The following is a 23,771-nucleotide window of genomic DNA, read 5'->3' as shown; positions in this document are numbered from 1 at the left end:
CTCTGGGATAAGCGGGGCAGTGCGGGCGGGCGGCACTGGGACCCTGCGGAGCCCTGCGGGCGGCACTAGGACCCCGCGGCGCTGCCGGGCGGTGCTCGGCCCCAGCGCGCCCCCGCGGGGGTCCCGCCGCCTCTCCCGCCGCAGCAGCAGCGATGGCGGCGCCGTAGCGCGGCCGCCGATCCCCCGCCCGAGCGCCGCGCCCGGGCCCGGCGGGAGCCGAGCGGGGCCGCCGCCGCTCCTCCTCCTCCTCCTCCCGCCGCCGCCGCTCCCCTCAGTCCCGCGGCCGCCATGGCCACCGAGCTGGAGCCGCCGGCCGCCGGCGCCGTGTCGGGCGCGGCGCCGCTGGAGGCGGAGGAGGACGAGGAGCACTGGCTGTACGGGGGTAGGTACCGCGGGGCCCGGCCGGCGGCGGGCCCGGCCCCGCCTCAGGGCCGCCTCCGCCTGCGAGGGCCGTGCGGGGCCGGGGGAGGCACCGGGGGCGGCTCCGCGGTGTGCGGGGGGAAGGGAGCGGCATCGGCCCCCGTGAGCATCACAGGGACCGCCATCCCCCCGTCCCCTCTCAGGGACCGCCGTCCCTTCACAGGGACCGCTATCCCCCCGTCCCTTCACAGGGACCGCCATCCCCCCGTCCCTTCACAGGGACCGCTATCCCCCCGTCCCTTCACAGGGACCGCCATCCCCTCGTCCCCTCTCAGGGACCGCTATCCCCCTCCTCCCCCCACCCCACCCCCCAGTCCCCAGTCCCCTCTCAGGGCAGCGGTGTGTTATTGTCCTTTTATCACCATCACTGGTGCAGGGAGGTTAACGAGGTGCTTTTGTTGGAGTTTCAGTTCTCTAATCGCCCAAACCTTCTGGCCTAACAGGGCTCCGTTGTGTCTAGGGCAAACCACAGGACTTTACTGAAACCCTGTTGTCCTCCCCCTGGGCTTTCCACATGAATGGTTTTGTGTTTCTTCTTCCCTGGCAGGTTACAATTCTGTATAAAGACCTTCATATCTTCCTGTGTGATGTTTGTCTCTACTCTCTCAGACTTTAGATGTATATTTTGAATTTTGTTCTGTGTCATTGGCTGAGGCATCACCTCTGCAGATGGATGTTGCTTGTTGGGTTGGGTTTATTTTTAGTTGCTCCATTTCTAGTTGAACTTTGTTGGAAAGAGAGCGTTTGGGTTATGGTGCCTTGGCACCAGGAGGTATTTCTGTACCTGTGATGCCTTTTGTGCTTAAATTTACCTTTTTTTTTCTTTCACTTGAATAATTTCTTTGTTCTTGCTGTTGTTTTTGCAGATGACACCACTGGTAAGCAAGAAGATGGACCAATTTCTGGGTGAGTCCAGAGGCTATTTATTCACTCTAACAGTAAGTGCTACAAAGAAGATAAAGACTTGTTAAGCAGAGCTTCATGAGTGCTTTAGACTGGTGCTGTTGCCAGGAACAGCAGCCTGTGCTTTCCCCATCCCATGGGATCCTCCTCAGCCACCGTGGTCGGCTGGCACACATTTATGGATGTGGAAGGCGGACTGGCTCAGTCAACTGATTTGATTTAAAACTAAGTTTTACCCCTTTTTCGTCTCACCAATTAGTTTTAAATCAGATCTGTTTTCCAGTTTAATGCCCTGGGAAAAATGATGCCTTGAGGACTGGCCTTTGTGCTGGTCTGGCGATGGTGAAACTGTGGCCTGTGCTTTAGCCTGGAAAAGGTAAAACATCTTGGGTTAAAATCTTGACATGATCAAATCAGCACATTCTGTGAGGTGTCTAAAGTGTGTGGTTTGGGTAAGACTTGGAGATAAATTCAATGATCAGTTTGGGTTTCTGTGTGTGTAAAGTATTGTCTGTCCTGGGTCATAATTCCCCTCTATTTGCAGCTGTATGTTTTCTGGAGCTTTCTCTCAGCACAATATTATCTGTTTGCCATTTTAAAATGGAGCATTTTCCAGAAGACATGATCTTCACTGGACTTCTGTGTGCTCAGCACCTGCCAAAGTTCAGTCTAATGTTTATTGTGGTCGTGGATTCAGTGTCTAGAATTTCTGGGATTTTTATGGATGCTGTCCTACTTGTGTGCTTAAGGAATATGAAAACTTGTGCAAACAAACAAGTGCTAAAAAACTCAGTAAATTGTTACCTAAAATCATCAAATGAGCTTTGTGGGAAAGAACAACTTTTAGACAGAAATTTACTCCTGATTTGCATAAATCTATTGTTCCATGTCAGATTCATCTGAATGGAATTTTACTTCACAAGAAGGATTAGAAATCTGAATTTCCAGCAACTGCCTTCAATAACTATAAGATGCAGGAAGGAGAAGTACTAGTGCTCCTGTTAGCTCTCCTTTTTTTTTTGTTGTCCTCTTTTTGTTTTTTTTCCCCATTTCTTTGTTGCACAATGAGAATCTCCCTAAATGAAGAGCTGGGGGGTGTTTTAAGAAAAAACACTCTTTCTTTGCTCTGTTGTCAAGGGCTGCAGCTCCAGGGATGCTCTGCTGGTTTATCTGGAGTGATTGTCCCCAGCCATGGAGCAGAGATCCGTGTAGTTTGGGCTGCAGTGTCCTATAACATCCCCAAGCCTCAGGGATGTGTTGGACGCCAGCAGGATGCTCTCACAGCAGCAGTGCCCAGGATGATGTTGGCATTCTGGGGCAGTGAAAGGCCGGGAGGTTTTTCTGGGTGCAGGTGGTGCCGGATGGCTCATTCCTGGGAAGCAAACAGGTTAGGGAAAGGCTGCTGGGGAGCAAATGTCTCTCTAAACTCCAGTTCATAAATTTTAATGCACACCCACAGATCCCTCATGTGACTTGAAGCTAAAGGTAATACTTGTCACTCTTCCTGAAATCAGGAGTCACAGTCATCTCAGATTCTTAACGAAATTCAGGGGTTGAGGTCAATGTCAAGAGTTGATTGGATTGGGCGAAAGGTTTTGGTTCCATCAGAGAGGTTTTCTCCAGTGACCCATCCTTTGGTCCTCCTGTCCCAGCCTGTGTCTGCAGCATGGAAATACTTGGAGGCTCATTTTCCCTCTGACATCTTGGCTGCTTTTTATACCTGGAAGTGTCTGCAGGTGTCACATCAGGAACATGGTGACCACGGGACCTTCCCTGGCCAGCTGCAAAGCCTTCAGCCCTTCTTTTTGATCTTGGCTTGAAGAATTTCTTTGTATGTGGGGCTTTTCCAAAATGGGCCTTCAGTTACTGCTCAAATTGTTTGTTTGTTCTTTGTTTTATGCTCAGTAACTCCTGAGTTGTGTTACTTTGGCTTGTTTGATGTCTCCTTTCCTGCCATTCTGTGGCTTTAATGTGACCGGTGTTTGGATTCTGTGTTTGTTTTTGTAGACAGTCTTGTGTATGTTTGTTGTCTGATGTGGGATTTTAAATATCAACATCTCCACAAAGCTCTCGTGGAGAACTGGGTTTTCTGGGCTATTCTGATTGTCTCTCTTGAAAAGTCAGAATTGTTATGAAGTTCTACCAGGTTTTATCTATGACATTAGAGACAAATGATCTCTTTCTGTATTTTAGTTCTGTGACACTTGGCATACTCTTTTCTAGCATGTGTGCACCAATTTGACATTCTTGCTTGGCCAATGCAGTAAATAGTTAATGTTTGCACAAACTCTTTATTTGGAGGTAAATCCAAACCTGGCCATTGTTGCATTAGGGCTAATTTGTAATGAGCGGGAAGATTGAGTGGATAATTATCTGTCTTTTCTTCATGGAATTTTAACTTCTCGTTACTGTAAACTATTTGCAGACACACTAAAATCACTTTTTCCTCACTTTTTGGGACATTTGCCCTTGCTGCTTACTAAATACTTTTGTAATTATGAGATCCTTAAGGGTGAGGGGAAATTTTGCTTCTTATGGTCTTATTCTTCTCAGTTGTGATTGTGCCAGACCAAAGCTGGAAGCTGTTGTACCTGCCACTTACACATTAGCTGTGGAGTGCTGTCAGGTGCTCTCTGGGTGTGTGAAACTGATTCTTTCCAGCAAAAGCAAATCCAAACCAAGGCAGGAGGATGGAATTTTTGCCATGTAGTTGAGCTGGGTGCCAGCGGAACAAACACAGGACATGAATAAGGTGTTACATGAAAGTAACCTGGAGGAAGGTTTTAGAACTGTTTGTGAACCTCCAGGCTGGGCTTGTCCACCTGCTGTTCTGTGTCATGGTCACTTTGTTTTGTGTGTTCCCAGACATGCAGAATCTGCTCATCCTCTGCAGGATGCTCCCCAGGAGAGCCGGCCTGTCAACAGTGAGGACCGGGAGATGTCCCAGCACGTACGTGTCCCCAGCCCACGGTGCACAGGGTGGGGCTGTGCTGCTCCACACTCCTGGAGAAACAGATGAGCTGTAAAGATCCTGGGACTGCCTAATGCCTTATCTTTGTAGTGTCAGGATGCACTGACAGCCATTCCCAGTGCCAGCAACACTTCTCTTGTCAGCCTGCCTTGAGGAGTGTGGAGGGACTCTGGTGTGAGCTCTGCTTGTGCCCACCCGGGAGGCACGTGAAGGGCTCTGGTGCTGCAGTCTGGCAGGAAAAACAGAACATGGTGTTACCTCCAGCTCAGTATTCAGTGTGACTTCTCAAGGGCCAGTAAGATCTGGCAAACACTGGGATAGAAAGCCCAGAGTGCTGGGAATCAGTTTTGATTCAGGCTCAGACCTCTTAGAATGCAATCCATGGCTCGGTGCTGAAAGAGGAGGAGGAGGGTTGCTTCTCCCCTCCCTTCTCTCCTGGTCTCTTTGATGGGTTTATTTTCTGCCACTGTGGCACATCAAGAGGGCTTACAGAGGGTTTGTGTGCCATGGAAAAGGAGGGAGGGAAGGAACACCTTCCTCATGCCCTTTTGTAGGGTGACGTGTTAATTCAGCTCCTGCATCTCACAGAGCTGCACTACCAGATGTCCAGAAACCTTCCTTGCCTATTCCTTCATTTTTGTGCCCCAGCACTGGGGCTGCATTGGGGTCAAATCAGCAGCTGTAAAGTGAGGGGACCTGGGGACTGACTGTGCTAATCAGCTAAGGCAAACTGCTCAGCAGCTTCCTACCACAGAAGTTGTGAGAGAATATTTGCCTGAAGGTTTTTGGGGGAAGCCTGGTGAATATATTTTGGTAGGTTTTATTTGTGGTCATGTCCTTTGACTGTGGACCTGTGAGGGAGGTGTGTCAGAAAAGCCCTAACCCTTTCATAAAGAGTGAGGCAGAGGAGCTGAGGGACATGGTGACATTCTTAGACCTGAGCTAAATCTTCCCTGCATTCAGAAACGTGACCCTCCATGAGAACTGGGGCAATGCCTTCAAAGGACACAGGGGTTTCTCTGTCCATTGGTGTGAGGGCTGCTCAGGAAGCTTTCCCAGATGTGGCTGAGTGTCCTAGGGCATTGTCACTCGTGTGCATCACTGAGCTCCTGTGGTGGCACTGTTGCAGGCCCTCCCCAGCGGCGAGGATGATGAAGATGACAGCGACAGTGACAGTGATGATGACGATGTCAAAGTGACCATTGGCAACATCAAAACGGGAGCACCGTCCTACATGTGGGTATTGCTGCTCAGGGTCGGATGCTGGGGCTGAGGTGGCTCCAGCATGTTGGGATTGAATTGGGAATGAGACAAGAGCTGCTCTGTCTCCTGGGAGACACGGGAGTAATAGCCAGAACACTGGAATGGGACTGGGAGCTGATGGGCAACTCTGTCCTGCAACTGCTTGTTGGAGAATCCATCTGTAAAATAGGAATGGTAATTCATGGGTCTGCTGCTGGAAAATTAACCTACAAATTGCTTCATGGGGCAGAATCAAAGGTAGGAAGTCACACTTAACTCATCTGTGAAAACTTCCAGAACCCAAATCTCTATTGCTGTGAATTTGCATAAAGCTGTGGATTTACTAATTCCCAGCTGTCAGATTTTTCATGGCTCAGAAATGATGAGGCTGGATTTGAGAACCAGGAGATGGAATTTTTTAAAACTGCCTAATATACATTGAATAAAAATAATAATACAGCGCTCTTGCCTGCTGCTAGCAGCCTTCCTCTCAGGGGAATGCCTTACCTTTGCTTTGCTGCATATTCTAGTTCTTCCACTTTATGGATAATTTCCTTCTCTTGTTGTAAAGTTGGTTTCACTCTGATGGATGACTCTGAATAGCAAACCCAGGTGAACTAAAGCATCTTCTGAAGGGTGTCAGGGCTTGAGTATATTTTGCATGTGAATCTTCAGCCAAGTCATTTGTTCAAATGCCAACGCAGTGATTCTTTTCCAATAGGGGAACTCCTATGAACCTAAACTTAAAAACGGGTAGAGGCTATGGAGCATCTGCTTCAGGTACAGCTGTTGTTTTTATCCTTCACCTTTTGCAATGTTTCACTCCCCTGGCACTGAGAGCTGCAGCAGCTGCACAGGTTTTTTCTGTTTGGAAGGATATAGAATCAGTGCATCTTATGTAAACCAGGCATAGTGCCTTTCCTAAAGGTAAGTGCTCCTAGGGCAGTCTGAAGGTCCAGGATGCAATGGAGGGATTTAATTACCCATCGCTGAACAAGGTGATTATAATTCTTTTTAAACTATAAAAAAGTACATTATTACTTTATAGTAGAAAACCCAGAATATTTCTAAACTGTATTGTTGCACTGCTTGCCTGGAGAAGGACTGTAACTCTGCTCTGTGTCCTGAGCTGCTTGCAGTGTGGGATACTCAAAGAAACAAACTCTGGCCTCGAGTATCAGCTCTGCAGGTTTCTGCTGATGAAATTTCCCCCCCGTTCAGTTTTGTGTCTGTTGTAAGTTGAGACTGGGATTCTTTCCTTCCACATATGTGAGACTGTCCTTTTGTGGGCTTCATCTACTTCATTCTCTTATTTTTTTTTATCCAAATAAATTCTCTTCTGAGTGAGAAAATAAGAAAAATTCTCCTTGAAGATTCTGTATCAGATTTTTGCTGACTCCTATTAGTCCACAGTCAGTAAGGACAAAAATATAAATATTTTGCCTGTGGAGAAAATTAATTTTATTTTATTTTCCTTTGGGGTAAATTTCATGCATGATCTAATGGTTTACTGTCTGTAGTACCAATCTGGGTTGAGTTTGCTTCTCTGCTGTTCAGCTGCAAGTGCTGCACACCCTGGCTGTTTGTGGAGTGACTGAAGTATATTTATTGAAAAGTTGATTGTGGTTACCTATGTGCTGCAAAGCCAGGGATTAATTCACGGCAGCTCTTTGGTTTTGACTGGAATAATTTGCTCAGCAAATGAGAGGATTAAAGGCATTGCATTAAAAGTAGTAACAGTTTCTCTCTCTCCAAAGCCAAATTGCAGCCCAAAGGTATTGACTTGGATGCCGCAGGGAATATAAATGGATTGCCTGTTATAGAAGTGGATTTGGATTCATTTGAAGACAAGCCATGGAGGAAACCAGGTGGGGCTTCACAGTTCCTTGTGATAAATATTTTCTGCAGTTTTAGTTGTCTCTCTTTAATTTCACATGTCATTTCTGTCCATTTGTTGTTGCCAGGGAACAGAGCAGCTGGAACAATGAGTGTTGCTCAGCCTCTGATGCCTGTCTAGACAATCAGTGGCATTTACTGATTGAACAAGCCATGCTCTCCCTAAAATTGGGCTGCATTTATTCTAATAATTTAGCTAAAGGGAACAGCTGTTTTTTTAATGATCTGTTTTATTAATTCCCTAGTTCCAGAAAATGTTGCACTGATACCAATCCAGTAATGTTTGTTGGCCTTAAAGGCATTTGAGTGGATCAGGATTTGGGTATTGATTTGTGCTCTCCTCTTCCTGTGCAGCAGCTTGTTCTGTGTCTCAGAACAAGCCCAGAGTTGTCCCCATGTCTCCTCCTCATCTGAGTCCTGGGACTGCCCACACTCCCTGGTGTGAGGGAGGTTTCCGCTGTTGCAGGACAGCTGTAGGATGCCACAAATGAACTGCTGCTCTTCATCTGACACAAAATGAATTGGAGGGACAAGAGATCCAAATGTTTGCTGTGCTGCTCATAAAATGTGCTCTGGTGAAATGTCACCTGAAACAAAAAATGCTCTTCTCAGAAATAATTCTTCTCCCTGCCCGCCCCTGTATTTTATTTATCTTTCAGAACTCTTGCTGTGCTGAGTAAGTGGTGCTGTTCTAAGGATGTTTGTGGTGTGGTTTGGGTGTCTCTTGCCCACATGAAAGGCATCAGGGTACAGACCAGAGCTAATAACTCTGTCAGGGTATCAAACCAGCACTAAAGCTGCTCCCTGTGATGGAGCAAGTGCAGGCAGAATAAAACATGTAGCCTTTCTCCTGCAGGGATTTCCCTTGATTGTGAGGTGAGAAAGAGGGGAATGGGAAGAAAATGGGTTAGAAAGAATACAGTGGAGTTCAGAGGTAAAGCCTGGAAATGGTTGTAGCTGTGCTGCCATTCCCAGACCAAAACAGAGCCAGCTGGCCCTAAAACACTGGGAGTAGAGTAGAGGGAAGATGACTGCAGAGGTGTGTGGCCTGGATTTATTGGAGATGGCAAGTAGCTTGTTATTCAACAGCCTTTTGAGTTTATATCCTTTACAGTTAATTGCTCAGCAAGTTGGGATCCCTGTGAGTGAGGGAGAGGAAGAATAAATCCTGTGTGGAGGAGCTGATAGGGGTCTGGAATAGAGGCTGATAAAGTAGATGAGTAAATGTGGTGTTGCTGAGTCGGTGTTGGTGCAATTTGCATGTTTGGGTGGTACAACAGGAAGAGTGGCCTGCCTAGGAGATAAACTTAAACCTCACTGCTTAGACCTCACAGCTTAAACCACTCTCAGAGTGCTTTGCTTAGCCCTGTGTCAGCTCTTTGTTCTGGAATGGTCTCTGCAGGGATATCTTTGTGTGGGGGATGTTTGAGGGACACCTCCGGGGGGCAGGAGGTGCTTTGTAGTGCTTCCTGGGGGAGGTGGGAGGAGTGCTCAGGGAGTTCCTGCAGCCAGGATTGTCCCTTTGCATCCTTGGCAAAGCAGTTTGTGGGCACCTCTGTTGTTCAGAAGTGCTGGTGCTGAATGGGCACATTGCACAGGAGACTGTCAGTGTGAGATAACAATCTTGGATGACTAATCAGGGTTGTGACTGCACTGTAATTACTTGTGCAGTCCAGGACATATCAATAAAAAACTTGCACTTTAGATGTCTTTCATGAAATGGGTGAGCCCCAGAATCTCTTCACCAAACAGCAAAGGCAGTGATGGTCAGGAGGGGAATGTGTGGGCTCAGCTCTGCCAAGAAAAAGGTTCTGTGACACCATCCCATTTTTGTGCTGGGAGCTGGGGAACTGTCACTCCTGTGCTCTCCCCAGCACTCACCACACGTGGACACTGGGAAGAAACCAGTCTGGAAAAATCAGGTTGGTGAAGAAGTAGTTGCAAGCAGCTCTCCATGGTCTGTGTAGGTGCTGTGTTGTGTCCCAGGTGTCCCATGGTGCTCATGGTGTCCCCCTCCCACCCAAGGTTCTGCCATCTCTGGCCCCAGCAGACTGTGACAGTGACATGCACTGCCAGCTGGGCTCTCTAGAAAAATCTTGGTTTTCTTAGCTCTTTATTTAAGCAGTTAAAGAACAATTGGAGGATGCCAGTCTGCAGAATCCCTGTGTAACTTCTGCTCCCTCTGGCAGGTGCTGATCTCTCTGATTACTTTAATTATGGATTCAATGAAGAAACATGGAAGGCTTATTGTGAGAAGCAGCGGCGGCTGCAGCTGGGGCTGGACCCTGCTCCCCCCATCAGCACTGAGAACAAGATCACGGTGGGTGACGTGTTCCTGCTGCTCATGGCTCCAGGAAAACTGGCTCTTGGGGCTGTAATCACAGAGAGAAGGGTTTGAAAGCAGAAGGTGCCTCAATTCCAGACTGTTCTGTGTTCTCTGAGTGATTAGAAATACAGAAACGAGTCTTTAAAGATTGAGTCTCTCAGATGAAAATCTTTTCTCTATGGGAGGGACAGTTCTGTCTGTCTGGCAGGTTTGAACCACCGCAGCAGCAAGACTGGAAGGAATTTCCAGTTGACTTTGAGGCTCCCCAGCAATAGGGGTGTCTGGCTGGAATATCCTGTGGATGAAGGAGGTGCAGGGAGGGGAGCTGGGCTTCCGTGGCTGTTCTGCTCGCTGCTGTTGAGTGCTGCAGTTGTGTGGCTGCCTTTTGTGTTTGGAGGCTGCTTTGGCCATCAGCCTTTGCAGAGTCCATTGGTGGGCAACAGCTGGGAACCAGAACTTCAGCCAAATTGTCAGTACAGCAAGTATTACAAGTTCCAGTGTTGACCTGAGAGGGGATATGAGATTATTAAACATTTGGACTTTTAACAGGAGACAGTGGCCAGCAGGAAGGCTGGAATGGCCACTAGTTCACAGAAATGTTTGTGCCTTGACTGAAGAATAGGTGGCTTGTGGCAAGAGCCCAGTGATTGTTCCTTTTCTTTTGCTGAGGGTTCTCTCTGGTTCTACATTCAGTTGAAAGGAAGAGCATTAAAGCTGTCTGTTAAATATTGCCTTCCACAGGTTCAGCAGGGGAGAACAGGAAATGCTGAAAAAGAGGTGGAAAACAACATCATCAAAACAGAGTTCAAAACAGACTTCCTGGCACTGGTGGGAGGAAGGATGAAGGCTGGGCCTCCTCCCAACAGGTGAGAGATGAACAAGTTCTTCCTGGGGGCAGCTGGGATCCACCTGGGCCACATCTGAACCTCCTCAAGCCTCAAACAGAAGCTTTTAAACTTCCCAGGAAGCTGGGAAGCTGTTCAGCAGACAGCCCCTGCCTACCCATTCACCTCTCCTGGTGCTGTTGTCAGTGCAGGGACGGAGTCCTGGATCCCAGCTGATGGGACACATCTCTGGGAGCAGAGGCAGCAAGGCAAACCCCTCAGCTCTGAGGGCTTACCCTGCACACTGCTTGTGCTGGCCTGGCTGATCCCTGCTCCCATGATCGTAATCTCCAGTGGCAGTGGGTTTGGAGTTTGGCAGTGGATAAGAGGTGGTTCCTGAGCCTGTGTGTGACGCTGCTGGACTGTGGTAAAACAACTGAGTCACTGATGGGAACCTCTGCTGGGGAAACCACTTGGCCCTTTTGAGAGCCATGGGTTTATCAAAAGCTGCAGAACAAACAAAGCTGTGTGAAACCTGACAGACCAGAGCTTTGTGGTGTGGGGGCTTCTGGTGCTTCATTCCCAAATCAGCTTTTGCACACCTGCCTTGCAGAAACCAGCCTGGCATTCCAGCTCTACACTTAGTCTGAGAACTGGCTCTATGCTTTGAGTTTAAGCTTTAAAGCTCTGCTCAGTGTGTTGGCATATGAGCACTTTGGGGCCATTTCTTCCCAGTGTGCAGTCCCTGTTATTACACCTGTTTGTGGGGATTCTTTGGATCGTATTTCTGGATTTTCAGAGAGACCAAACTCAGCCCTGCTCAAAGTGAAGTTCCCAGAAGTGAAAACAGGCTTTTCATTTGCCTCTCGTCAATTTGAGTGCTGTCTCTGGAGATGTTTGCCTGTTGGGAAAGAATGCACGAGAGAAGTCTGGGAAAATGGCTCCTTCTTATGTCTCTGAGCCTGAAAAGGTGCCTCTGCTTTGTACCAGGAAGCTGGGTGGGACCATTGATGTGATCGGGGGCCAGGCAGGCACCATTCGGAGGGTGGAAGGAAGACGTCGGGATAAACACGCCTCGGAGGAGAACCCCATCCAGGTAAAGGTTTTGTGCTGCCTTTGCAAACTCCTGACTCTACTGCATTTCTGCTGAACCCTGAGCAAATGTCTGTGCACTCCTGACCTCCCTGTCCCAGTTCCTGCCTGCAAAGCAGCAGGTGATGTATTGACCCTACAGAGGTGTGCGCATGGGTTGTTCCCTCCTGCAGGTTCAGTTTGCTTCTGGGTTAAAAACTTGATCTCTCTAGGAGCCAGATTTGTCCTTTAAAGACTAGTCTTCCCTTCAGAGTGGCAAAGCCTGAGTTCCTTTCCTCGTCAGCTCTCCCAGAGTATTTCTTGGGCTGTATAGCTGGGAAACTCTTCTGTGGATCATTCCCTTTCCCACTGTTGGGGTGGAATCTCCAGTTCTGCAGTGGAGGGTTTGTACCTGGGACTGGTGTTTCATTTTGCTTTGAAGTAACATTTAGTCTCAGCAGCATTTGGTGCAGCCCACACTTCAGACAGGCTGGGCCTGTGATACTGGATCTTGTCCCTTGTAAGGAATGAAAGCCTGGGGTATAAAACTAGCCTCAGTTCCGAGCTTGCATGCCCAGGGTATGACCATCGTGTTCTGGTTGGCTTCTCTGCAGGAAGCTGCTGTGTGCAGGGTTTGAGGACCATCTGCCAGAAGCTCTTCTCTTAACCCTCTTCTTCCTACCAGCCACTTCTAACTCTCCAAGAAAAGCCAAACATGGAACAATTCCTGGTTTTGTTTTTACATGTGGTTTTGTGGTCAGTTTATTTCTTGCCAACAAGAGTTTGCCTGAGAGAAAGCATTTGCTGGGCAGTGGTGGCTGTTCCTGGCCCTTACAAGCACTGAGAGCTGCATTTCCAGGTCCCTCTGGTGCCTCTGCAGATTGGTCACTCTTCCCAGGCGTCACCACCCTGCCTGCTTCCTGCCAGCACTGGGAAGGTCCCTGCTGCAGGAGCAATGGGATTAAAATGCTCTCTCCTCATTCCTCTCCCTTCTAAGGTCCTTGGAGACCATGGGAGTAAACCACAGCCTCCCCAGCAGCCCCAGCAGCCATCCCAGCCCCAACAGCCTCCTCAGCAGCAGCCGTTCGCTCCACCAGCAGGGCCTCCGCCTCCTCCGCTCGCTGGGCCTCCTCCACCACACTTCCTGCACCCTCCTCCTCCAGTCACCTCTGTTCCACCTCCCCTGCACCCTCCAGGTACGTGCTCGCTCCGAGGAACGTGAGTTGGGACGTCCCAGGCTTGGAGCAAACCAGAGGTTCCATGGTGAGGTACTGTCAGGCAGCTGAGCAGGCAGGGAACAGCTCCTTAACTGGCCAGGCTCTGTTCAGTGTCTCCATCAGCCTGTTGAGCATCTACCCTTGAATACTTAAAAAATGGCAGCTGGTCCTTCAAAAAAACAGCTCTGGACTTTGTTTCCTTGAGAGAACCTTTCAGTGCTACTGAGCCATTTGCTTTATTGATAACTGTAAAGGAACGGGTTCCTCTTTCTCTGTGCAAGAAGTTGAGGATGTAGGAATTGCTCTCCTGGGTCAGATCAGCAGGTTGTTCAGGTCAGGATCCTCTCTGGCTCTTGCTGATTGTAGGTGTTTCAAAGGTGATGCTGGAATAGGCAATTCTGCAACAGCAGCTGTAACAAATAACTTTTCAGGCCTTGATTGATTTATGCCTTGAAATACCAAAATTGGTACCTTTCTCCATGCATTTTACTGTTCAGCTACCACTACAAGGGGATTCTGCTGCTCCCAGAGGAGTCCAGTGTCCAGTGCAGACTTCAGAGCAGTGCTTCATTTTCAAAACAAATTATCAGTAGTATAAATAAGTTTCTAGCACCAGGCAAATGGTTGAGAGAACAAAGAACTTTGCAGTGGAAAAGGACAAATCTGCAGCATTTTCCAGGGGCTCAGGGTCATTTTTCTGTGCAAGTTTACAGATGTAGTGGCCATGGCCTAAGGCACATATTTCTCTCTTCACTTTTCACTGAGTCTGTGCATCTTCTGATCCCACATAAGTCATGTCTGTGCCCCTGTTGCTTCTGGCTGAAGTAGTGCCAGTTTTAAGTGAAGGGGCCGTGCTCTGGGCTTCTGGCCAGGTTCAAAGGAGTCACCAGGAGCACTTCATGCAGTAACCTCTGTCTGAGGAGGATTCCTCCTGCAGAACTCATTGATACTTTTCCTGGTAACTTTTCCTACTGCCTTTTGTTAAAATGATTGGCAAAATCCAGATGGACACACTGGATGGAGCCTGCAGCAGGTTCTCCTCTGTTCTGAAGTCCAAGTCAGTTGTTCATGTGTTGACACTTAGGAAAGGAATTCTGCAGTGTAAGAGGGCAGCAACATTTTAAATTATAACATAAAGGTAAAGAGATCATCACTGGAGAAAATGATACAGTTTGCAGGGTAGTTCCTGCTTAGGAGCAGCAATTTTTCTGCTGCTGTTTGCTCCAACATGTGACATTTATTCAAAGTGTCCTTGAGGTTTAGCTTGAGGCACAGAGGTGCCATGCTTCCCCTGTTGTCCTCACTTGTTTTCCTTGCTGATTTCCACAGGCCTGCCACCTCCAGGTCCCATTCCAGGTAGGTGTTACCTTGCTTTCAGTAACAGCAGCAATTCTGAACACACAGTGGCCCTACTTGAGCATTTGGAGTGAGTGATGTGAGATAGGATGGCACCAGTTCAGAGCACAGTTAATTTAAGACTAACGAACTCCAATGCAGTGTTGAACTCGATCTTATATTCTGGACCTAAATAGTCATCCATAAGGATAAATTCTGTCTTGTTTTGTCTCTGAAGACAATTTGAAAAAATGAAATGGAGAACTTGACATGGCAAAAGCCACTTAGATTTGAAATGGTTTAATTCTTGGGATTCCTTTATCCCAGAATTGGGGGTGTGAGACTGAGCAGAACAAATGCCACTTCCAGCAGAGGCCATTGCAAAGATGCTGAAAACAAAGGAAAAAATGTAACACTAATCTTGTGTATAAGTCAAGAAGCCCCTAATTCAGAGCTGCTGAACTCCCTAATTCAGGACTGAATTGTTTCTAGCTGTTATTTTTTTTTTCTACTGGAAATTTTGCCATTGAAAACAGTTAGCTGCTGGTAGAGCAGAGCACTTGGAGCAATACGTGTGACCAGGTGCTGCCCCTCTGAAAATCCAGGGCTGACAGTGAATTCTGTGCTTTGTAAGGGACAAAGTTACTCATTTTAATGAATGGAGCGATAAAACTTTTGCTGTAGTTGTGACATATCTGCATCCCAAAACCCACTTTTCTTCCATAGGACTGTAAGGGTTAATCTTTACTCCTTGATGACTCTTATGGTTAAGGTTTATAAGCAAAACAAGTTTTTCTTTCGTTTCTCTTCCCATACCCCCACAGAAATAACACAGCCATAGGGTTTGAATTTTGGGAGGAGATACAACCCTAAAGGAAAATGATTCCATTTCAAACAAGGCCTTGTTTAGAGTAAAAGGTTCTTTAACTGCTTTGAACTGTGAACAGCACTGAAATGTGGCTCCCCTGTGCGAGCTGGGCCTCTGTGCTGACATTACCCTTCTCTGTTTAGGGTTGTTCCCGCCGCCTCTGGCGCCGCCACCAGCTCTTCTCATTCCAACCTTGGATGGGTAAGACCACACCTGGGCTGAGCCAGGGGTGCAGCTCTGCTGGAGTGAGGAAGGGAGGAGAAAAGGTTAAAAAGCAGTGACAGTGATTCATGGTCTGGTCTTGGGTTGGGACGGGAGTGAGAGCAGAGTCCGTCAGGAATCCTCTGTGCATTTATTTTCATCACATTCAAGGCACAGGAAGGAGTCCATACAATCTAGGCAAAATCTGGGGTAGCTGATGGCATGTTTTGTTACTGTAAAGATTCTTCAGGTCGTTTGGGAGCAGGGGTGCTTTCCCAGGAAGCCTGCCTGGGGTGAAGCAGTGCAGGCAGTGGGGTTATGGAATGTTTGGAAGCCGTGGCAAAGCCCCTGCACCCGTGTGCATTTCTGGTAGGGGGCTTTCCCATAAGGATGTTCCACAGACCTCCAGAAAAAGCGGGGTGACCCTGCAGCACAGACATCCCTGCAAGGACTCCCTGGTGTTGGTAACTCCTCCTTTTCTCTCCCCCAGCCAGCCAGCCAGCTACAACAACAGGCAGCCACCTCCCTTTGGCTACAACTCCGCAGGTGAGCACTGCCCAGAACAGACTGCTGCTCTCTCTCCTCTGGTCCTTGGCAGTGCAGGCTTTTCTGAGCTGGCAGGCAGCAGGTTTGCTTTAACTTCAGGCTCTTGCTTGTGCCCCAGATGATCCCAGTCAGTAGGAACACACCCTGAGTCTGCCTGCACTGGGCAGTGCTTGGAGAGTTGAATGTTGGGCAGCCCTGGTGGTGCAGTTTTGTGGCTGAGTGCTGAGGCTCAGACCAGCTTTCAGCACCAGACAAGCTCCCCCAGGCGCCTCAGCACCGTGTCCTCGTGCCTGTTTGTATACACACGTGTTCTCCCTCACTCACACTCTCTCCCTTTTCCCCACCCTCAGGGACAAGCACAGCCATCCACAACTATCAGCTTGGCATCTCCTCCCCGAGCTTTTGAATCCCTCCTCACCCACTTCCCCCTCTGCCTTGCCTACAGGCACCATCTCCTTTGGTTTTGTAGTGGCAGAGGCAGTGCCAGGATTTCAGCAGGATCCCTCCCTGGGGCAGCCCTGGCAGCAGTGCCCTGTTCTCTCCCAGTCCATAGTGACCAGCACTCGGAGCGGCCTCTCCTGGCCGTGCTGAGCAGGTGGAAGCTCCAGAGTGTGTCCCTGCAGGAGGAGTTGGAGCAGTGCCAGTCCTTCCAGAGCTCCGGGTGTGCCGCTGCTCAGCAGCTGCCACTGCTTCGGGGTACCCCCTTACTGGCCCAGCTGAGCAGCCCAGCCCCTGGCTCTGGGCTCATCAGGTGACATCCTTCATTCACAGCTGGTGGCCCTGGCCCTCCCCAGGTGCCACCTTAGACCAGAAGGTCCCTGGTGAGAGGTGAGACAGGAGGCCAAGAGCCCAGGGCTAGCAGAGGTTGTGCAGCACTGCCTGTGATTACCTGCTCTTGCTGTGTCTGCCTCGGGGAAAAGGTTTTCTGCTCTTAGCAAACTGCTGGAAGGGAAAGGGAAAGGACAGGAGAGGCCATTGTGTCCTTGGATCTAGCTGTACTGCCAGAGGGGATCTCTGGAAGGGGAGGGACAGGGGGGATGCTGTGGCTGCTTCAGATGAGCAAGGCTTCTGCTCTCCTGCAGATTCAGGTTTCATCAGCTACCCACCCATCTCCACATCCCACACTCCCTGGGTGACCACGGTGGACAAGGGCACGAGCAGCTCCAGCAGCAGCCACTGGGAGTACTCGGGCTCCAGGCGGGAGAGGGAGCGGGAACGGGAGCGGGAACGGGAGAGGGAGCGAGACCGGGACCGGGACCGCACCCCCACCACCAGTGAATACAACAAGTGAGTGCTGCTGCTCGTCCTGCTCACGTGGGGAGGCTGGCCCTGCCCCACAGCCCCACAGGGGGTTTGCCACAGGGTGGGATTGTGGATGGTACCAGTGGAATTTTCTGAAATGTCTGGGGAAGGGATATTTTGGATCAATGACTCAAGGACAGACCGGGAGCCGGTGTCACTGCTTATTTCCTGTGTCTGGGGTTGGGGTTCTTTGTTTAAATCCAGCAGAACCAGTTCCTTTTGCCCTCCCACCAGGCCAGTAAATGAAACAGCCCCTCTGTGTTTACCTGGCCTTTCACAGCTCCCTGTGAAGTGCAGGAGCTGCTGCTTCTTGTCCTCTAAATGTCACTGGCAGATCAAAGGACAGACACCCTGCTCCGCTCTGCTCCCCTGGAGAGGCTTTGGGGCAGGGAGTGCCACTGCCTGGGAGCAGCCAGGAGAGACCACCTCGGTGGGAACTGCTGTGCCCTCGGGTGACAGCAGTGCTGGGAGCATTGGGGAAAGGAGAGGAGGCTTGGAGCCTCCCTGACCTGGAGAGCTGAGCTGGAGGCTGGGCAGCACGGACTCCTAAACCAAACCCATCACTTGGATGTTCAGTCACCAGCAGTGCCAGTGCTCTGCAGGCCCAGAAATGCCAATAATAATTCAAAACATGATCAGAATGTGCATTCCTGGCATGGGGTGCTTCCTGCTGGGGACCTTCCCAGCTTGGGGAGGGAGCAAACAGGGCAGCTTGTTCCTGAGCTTTTTTCTTTTACTTTCCCTTTTTCTTTTTTTTAAACTTATGAGCTTGTGGTCACTGTGGGTGGGAGGGGCAGGAACACAACAGATGGCAAATTTGCCAAAGTGGGAAGAGCTCAGAGTCCCCCACTCCCTGAGCAGGTCCTTGGGCAGCCAAGGCTTGGGATCAGCACTCCTGGGCACATTGTTGGCATTTCTGGGTGATGTGGAGCACTCTGGAGCTGAGATTGTGCCTGTCAAAACAGGATGAGTGGCAGTGCTCGGTGTGCTCCTTGGGAGCAGTCCCAGATCATCAGTTTATTTGTCCAGCTCGTTCCCAGGAGTGTTAGGACAACGTTTGGACTTCCTTTCTGTCAGAGTCTGAATGTTGTTTCTCCCAGAGGGACTTGTTAACCCTTCATATTTTGGCTTTCAGAAACTGCACATGGACTCTGAGGTGTAGAGGGAAGGGGATGGGGGATGTGTCTCATTTTGGGGTAACACGTACCTGCTCCTGTATGGGGATGGAATGAGATGCTTTGTAGGCAGAAGAACCACCTCAGCTCTGCGCACAGAAGAAAACAGCCCGTTAGTCCAACTCAGAGAAAAGAGTTCCAGATTTTCTGGGGTGTTGGTGTGGTGAGGGAAAACCCAGCAGCAGGGGAAGCGGAGTGGTAAGAGGAGCCTGTTTGTGTTGTTTTCCTGTTGCAGGTTTTTTCAGGAGCACCCCCAGTTGCTGTGGGTAGAGTGCGAGGTGCCAGATGTCGGTGAGGAGGGTCACGGTGCGGTCCGAGGGGCGTGTTCCTGTGCCTCACTTGTGCTCTCTCCCCCCAGTGACGACGAGCGGTACCGCTACTACAGCCGGGAGCGCAGCTACGACTTCGAGCGCGACTATCGGCGCAGCCGCGACCGCAGCCGGGAGCGAGAGGACCGGCACCGCGAGCGCCGGCACCGCGACAAGGAGGAGAGCTCCAAGCACAAGTCCTCCCGGCGGTGAGGAATGGGATGGGATGGGATGGGAACGCTCCTGGCTGCGGACAAGGAGCTTGATGTTCTCGGGGTGAAGTGTCGCCGTGGCTCATCCTGTGAGCTGCTGATGTCCCCAGAGGTGATGCCCCAGGTGAGGGCAAGAGCCTTCGGGAGGAGGAAACATCTGTAACAGGAGAGGAGCCCTCAGTGCTTGTGAGTTCTCAGAGAGGCAGCACTGAGGAGTGGAGGAGGGGTGACCTGTGCTGTGGGTCGTGTTGCTCTTGTGCACAAGGGCAGAGCTCTCTGCAATCTGAAATGTGTGATCAGAGCTCTGTGCCCAGCGCCTGACAGCGAGGCTGGTGATGGGCTGCACAAAGGTGAGACACTGCTGAGGCACAGCCAGATGTCCTGAAATCACAGTTTTTCTGGACAAAATGTATTTGCAACAGATGATCTTCCTGAGAGAGCACTGTTCTAGCAGCAGCTCTGCTCCCTGGGCTGAGGCAGGTTCTCTGCTCAGGTCCTGTGTCACTTCACATCCCGGTAATGGATTGAGCAGACTTGTTCTTGCTCCTTTTGCTTGATGCTTCAACTTACTGCCTTCTTTTAGATGAAATTTGGGTCAGCTCTGTGGGTGATAACCCTTATTTTGAAATTGGTATCACAGAAACTCCTGCACAGTGATGGAAGTAAAAGGCTGTTCTCATCCCTAAGGAGATGAGGAAGTTATCAGGGAAGGACTGATGACTGAAGGGGTGGAAACAAAGTGTTGGGAAGAAAGGCCAGGACCACCTGAATTTGTTCTGAATACAGAACAAATGGAAGCTGGGCTGGTACCAGATGAACATGCCAGTGCCTTTAGGGGATATTTCTCAGCTTCCTCCACTCAGAATTGAAACCTTGTAGTAGAAACCTCACTGTAGGAATCCCTGCCCATGGCAGGAGGTTTGGAATTCGATAATCTTAAAGGTCCCTTCCAACCCAAACCATTCTGGGATTCTGGGAACAGGGTAAAATTCACCCAAGCAGGGGCAGATCTGCTTGAGAGCACCATGTGCAGATCTGGGCTGGGGCGCAAAGTGGGAACCGGGAGATTTTTCCTCTGCTCCCTAAACCACACACAGATGCTCCCTCTGACTCAAAGCAGTGAGATGAGCAGTGTTTGTGAGCTAAAGAAATGGGAGCAATACTGTGTTTAAGGCCACTTGGGGTGCATGTCAGAGTCCCTGCTTGAGGCACACGGAGCTCTGAGCCTGGTGAGGCGTCTGCAGGCACATGAAAGGCTCTGGTTGCAGTTTCCAGCTCCCTGCAAAGTGCCCAGTCTGTAGGAAATCACTGACGCTGGTTCCAGTATTAAAGACCAGTCCCATTGTCCCAGCACAACCCACTGACACATTGTCCACGGGGTGGCTGAAGGTGTTGATTTTTTCCTTTTATTTTTTCCACTTTAATGACTATGAAACCATTCATTAAACTAGTCAGAAAGTTACTCGAGGCCAGGAGCTTTTCAGCCAGGTTCAGCCAGTTTGGTGTCTGTGCTGCCAAACCGGTGTTCCAGCCATGTCAGGATTTATCTCTAACCTGACACTGTCCCCACTCGTGAGCTGTGCCTGTGCTGGTATGTTCATCTGCATTTTTCTGTGCTCTGTGCTGTGTTTTACCTCTGCCACCTTCACCCCATGCTCAGCTCTCAAGAGCTCACCTGGTTTGCAGCCTGTGAGGAGAAATAATTGTGTGTTGGAGAAGCAGCAGAAAATCTCCTCCCAGGAGGGACCAGAGCAGAGCTCCCACCTTCCCGCTTCCCCTGATGGGAGGCAGAACTGCGCCCAGGGCCCAGTCCGAGCCCCTGCTGCCTGGGATTCCTCCCACATCACAGAAATCCTATACCAACAATCCCAGCGTTCCACCTGCATCAGGAAAACGGGTGAGGAGATAGAGGAGTTGTGGAGCATGGAGCCAGTGAAGAGCCAGGTCACGTGTGAGTAAGCAGAAGGAGAAAGAGGATCTGCCTCCCATTGGGAAATCCACATTTCCCTCACTCTATTGACCCCTTTCTTGCCTCAAGTCCCAGGATTTCCCCCAGGTGTTCAGAGGAGTGAAGGTTCCAAACCCCTCTGGGCTTAGGGCTCTCCCTCCTCTCAGCAGCTCCGTGCTGTGCCAGCCTTGCTGGAGCTCCCGTGGAGTGGAGGGAGCCGCAGTGGCTGTGCCTGCCGGGCTGTGCCGCTGCCACGGGTGGTGTTGGCACAACCTGCGGGATCAGCTCATCCCAAACAAAGCCGGGGAGGCCCTGCTGGTGTATCCCTGTCCGTGCAGGTCCCTCGTGTGGCAGAGCTGTGCTGGCACAGGTGTCACTTGTCCCTCTGTTCCCCACAGGAAGCAGCACGAGAGCGAGGAGGGGGAGAGTCACCGGCGCCACAAGCACAAAAAGAACAAGCGGAGCAAAGAGGAGAAGGAGGCCAGCGAGGACGGGGCCCAGGAGGGAGAGGAGCAGGACACCAAGGAGTGAGCAGGCCCCCTCAGCCCTCGGGAGGAGCCACTCCTGGGCCCCCAGCCTGGCACTGCTGATGTTTGGGGTGGGGGGTGATTTTTTTTTATTATTTTTTACTTTTTCTAAGGGAAGAGGCCAACTGGGAGCCCTGGCACAGCACAGGGCTCAGGGAGCTGAGGCTGCACGTGCCCTTAAACTTCCTTTTTTGTTGTTTTTTGTTTTTGATACAAGACAATACAGCAGTACTAGTTACAAAGCACTGAGCGACTCTACTCATACACATCCCTAGGGAGGACTTTGGTGTATCAGATCCTATGGTTTCTGATGGAAGATGGCTTCAGCTGAAACTAAAACAATTAGGTAATAGCTTTTGGTTCCTTTTTGTCATCATCATTCCTTTTTCAATAGGACAGTAAGTGCAACTTGAAATTTATTGTCCAAAGAACAGTGTGACTTAGACCCCGAGAGCCAGCTTAGAGTCTGGCGTGGTAGTGAAGTCTCATCACAGATAAATTCCTTTATAGCTACAGAAAGAGCCTCTGGTTTCTCCATGGCTGAGGAGCTGCAGGGTCTGCTCTGCCTGCTGGGCACAGGGTCTGCTCTGCCTGACAGTCACCCAGCGTGGGCAGAGACCCCAAACTCGCTTTGTTACCCATTGCAAAGGTAGCTCTGTCATGTTACACCTCTGAGTGGGAATCGATGAAGACCTGTAGTAAGAGTTTCTCTTTAATTACTTTTGACTTGCCTGTTTTGTTTCCTTTTTCTTTCCTGAGTTGAGCTGAATAACCCAGGGCAGTAGAGAGCACCATGTCCCAGCATTTTGCCCTCGTGGGGTTGGCGTTTCTGTTTGGGTATCACCGACACTCCTGTCCGATGAATTCCTTCCTCTAGATCCCAAAATAAATTTAGCCGAATTCCAAAGTTTCTTTGGACTTAGTATTGGTTGGGGAGAGGGGCAACAGAGATGTTTCTGGGTGGGGAGAACAGGGGAGATAATTTTAAGGGTTTTGGTCCTTAGGATCTCACCCTTTAGTTTGTGTGAGTCCACAAGTGTCTCATTTTTCTTTGACTTGTTATTTAAAACTGTCTTAAATATTTGTCCTAAAATAATATGGTTCTGAAATGTTCTGTATATTTTGGTATTGTAACCTTACAAGTCTGAGTGTGCTGTGAAGTGTTGGGGCTGAGACCTGAGCCAGGAGAGCCCCCTGGGAATGGGTGACACTGGGATGAGTCCTTAACTGCAGAGCCTGGGGCAGAGGGGGAAGAACTGGGGGCTGTCTTGGGTTTTGGTTTTTATGGCGGTTTTTCATGTGCTTTGAGGTCACGGGAAATGTGTGTGCCCTGACCCAGGATGAGGGGCAGGGCCTGGAATGGGGCTGGAGCTGTTCCTCCCTCTGCAGCCACGGCAGACCCCAGGGTTTGGGAACATGATGTCTCTGAGGGGCAGCAGAGGATGGGCGGGGGTAACCCCAGCCAGGGAATCCCATTTCCTGGCACTGGGGGCGGGACCAAGGGCAATCCTCCTGGAGTTCAGCTGAGAGTGCCCAGGAGTGTTCAGGAGCTTGGAGGGAACTGGCTTCTATGCAGTTACAGGATCCTGGAATCACTGGGGTTGGAAAAGGCCTCTGAGCCGTCACCACCTTGTCAGCAGGACCATGGCACTGGTGGGGCCTGGGCAGGGAGAAACCACACCCAGCCTGGTGAGGACTCAGGAGCACCTGGTCTGTGCCCTCCCTCAGCTCCCAGAGCACAGGCTCCCCTGGGCAGGGCAGCGCCAAGGGGAGAGGGCCCAGCAGCCCTGCCCTGGACTCCACAGAGAGCCCAGATTTGGGAATTGTGAAATGGGGTTGTTTTTTTCTGGCACTGAACTCTGAACTTGCAGGGCAGCAGTGCCAGAGGGGGTCGGGCAGTGGCCCCAGCCCGCCCTGGGTCAGAGAGGGGATGGCACAGCGTGTCCTGCCAAGGGCAGTGGGATGTGGCCCTGGCCAGGGCCATGTTTGCCATGGCTGCAGGCTCAGGTGTCCTGGGGCCTCTCCAGGGGTGGGCAGAGCTGTTCCACAGCCTGTAGAGGTGACAGAAGCCTGCTGTAAACAGACTGAATTCCTGGTGGTCACATCCCTCTGCTTCCCTCTGCACCAGGGAGATGGGGAATCCTGCAGGGACGGGGCAGGGGGAGCTTCCTCCTGAGCTACTGAAGGAGCTGGACCTGGGTACTGCACTGCTGGGAGTAGGGTGATGATGCCAGGGGCAGCTAGGAAGTTAAGGTTTTAAATTGTTCTCTTAATTAAATAAATAGAGATCAAATGCTTGCCCTTATTACCAGGAAGCTGCTGCAGGTTTGCTGTTGTTGGATGTGGGGCTACTGTTGGTCAGGGTTGTTTTCCCAGCCCCAGGGTATTTCAGGATAGTCCAGCTCCTTTCCTGGGGGCTGTTTCCTGCCACCCAGAGACAGCTTCCTGGAGCAGTGTCTTGTTGAGGTCACCTATTCAG

General features: G+C 50.3%; 1 protein-coding gene across 3 annotated transcripts; it reads left to right on the top strand.

The window, feature by feature from the left end:
* Positions 1–211: 211 nt before the first annotated feature.
* On the top strand, positions 212–22,388 carry LOC113956111 (pre-mRNA 3'-end-processing factor FIP1-like). Of its 3 annotated transcripts, none has more exons than XM_027662317.1 (17): positions 365–382; positions 1,287–1,326; positions 1,607–1,699; positions 4,189–4,273; positions 5,424–5,530; positions 6,258–6,316; positions 7,294–7,404; positions 9,622–9,752; positions 10,500–10,624; positions 11,573–11,678; positions 12,651–12,849; positions 14,200–14,226; positions 15,217–15,274; positions 15,765–15,820; positions 16,903–17,107; positions 18,656–18,814; positions 21,164–22,388. In XM_027662317.1, the coding sequence occupies exons 4-17, from the start codon at positions 4,262–4,264 to the stop codon at positions 21,294–21,296; spliced, it is 1,488 nt and encodes a 495-aa protein (XP_027518118.1). In that variant the 5' UTR covers positions 365–382; positions 1,287–1,326; positions 1,607–1,699; positions 4,189–4,261; the 3' UTR covers positions 21,297–22,388. The 3 variants fall into 3 exon arrangements, with proteins under 3 accessions (XP_027518116.1, XP_027518118.1, XP_027518117.1); XM_027662316.1 differs by having other exon boundaries at positions 367–382; positions 1,594–1,699; XM_027662315.1 differs by lacking the exon at positions 1,607–1,699 and having other exon boundaries at positions 212–382.
* The last annotated feature ends 1,383 nt before the right edge of the window (positions 22,389–23,771 follow it).

The sequence above is a fragment of the Corapipo altera genome, unplaced genomic scaffold (genome assembly GCF_003945725.1).
Source record: "Corapipo altera isolate COAL_440 unplaced genomic scaffold, ASM394572v1 326, whole genome shotgun sequence".
NCBI classification, from domain to species: Eukaryota; Metazoa; Chordata; class Aves; order Passeriformes; family Pipridae; genus Corapipo; species Corapipo altera.
This window is presented reverse-complemented; position numbering and strand designations above follow the sequence as displayed.

Excerpts from the sequence above, each read along its gene's own strand:
- LOC113956111 (XM_027662315.1), top strand. The coding sequence starts at position 289 with ATGGCCACCGAGCTGGAGCCGCCGGCCGCCGGCGCCGTGTCGGGCGCG. Across the intron at positions 6,317-7,293 it reads CTATGGAGCATCTGCTTCAG|CCAAATTGCAGCCCAAAGGT; the intron begins GTACAGCTGTTG and ends CTCTCTCCAAAG. Across the intron at positions 17,108-18,655 it reads ACCACCAGTGAATACAACAA|TGACGACGAGCGGTACCGCT; the intron begins GTGAGTGCTGCT and ends CTCTCCCCCCAG.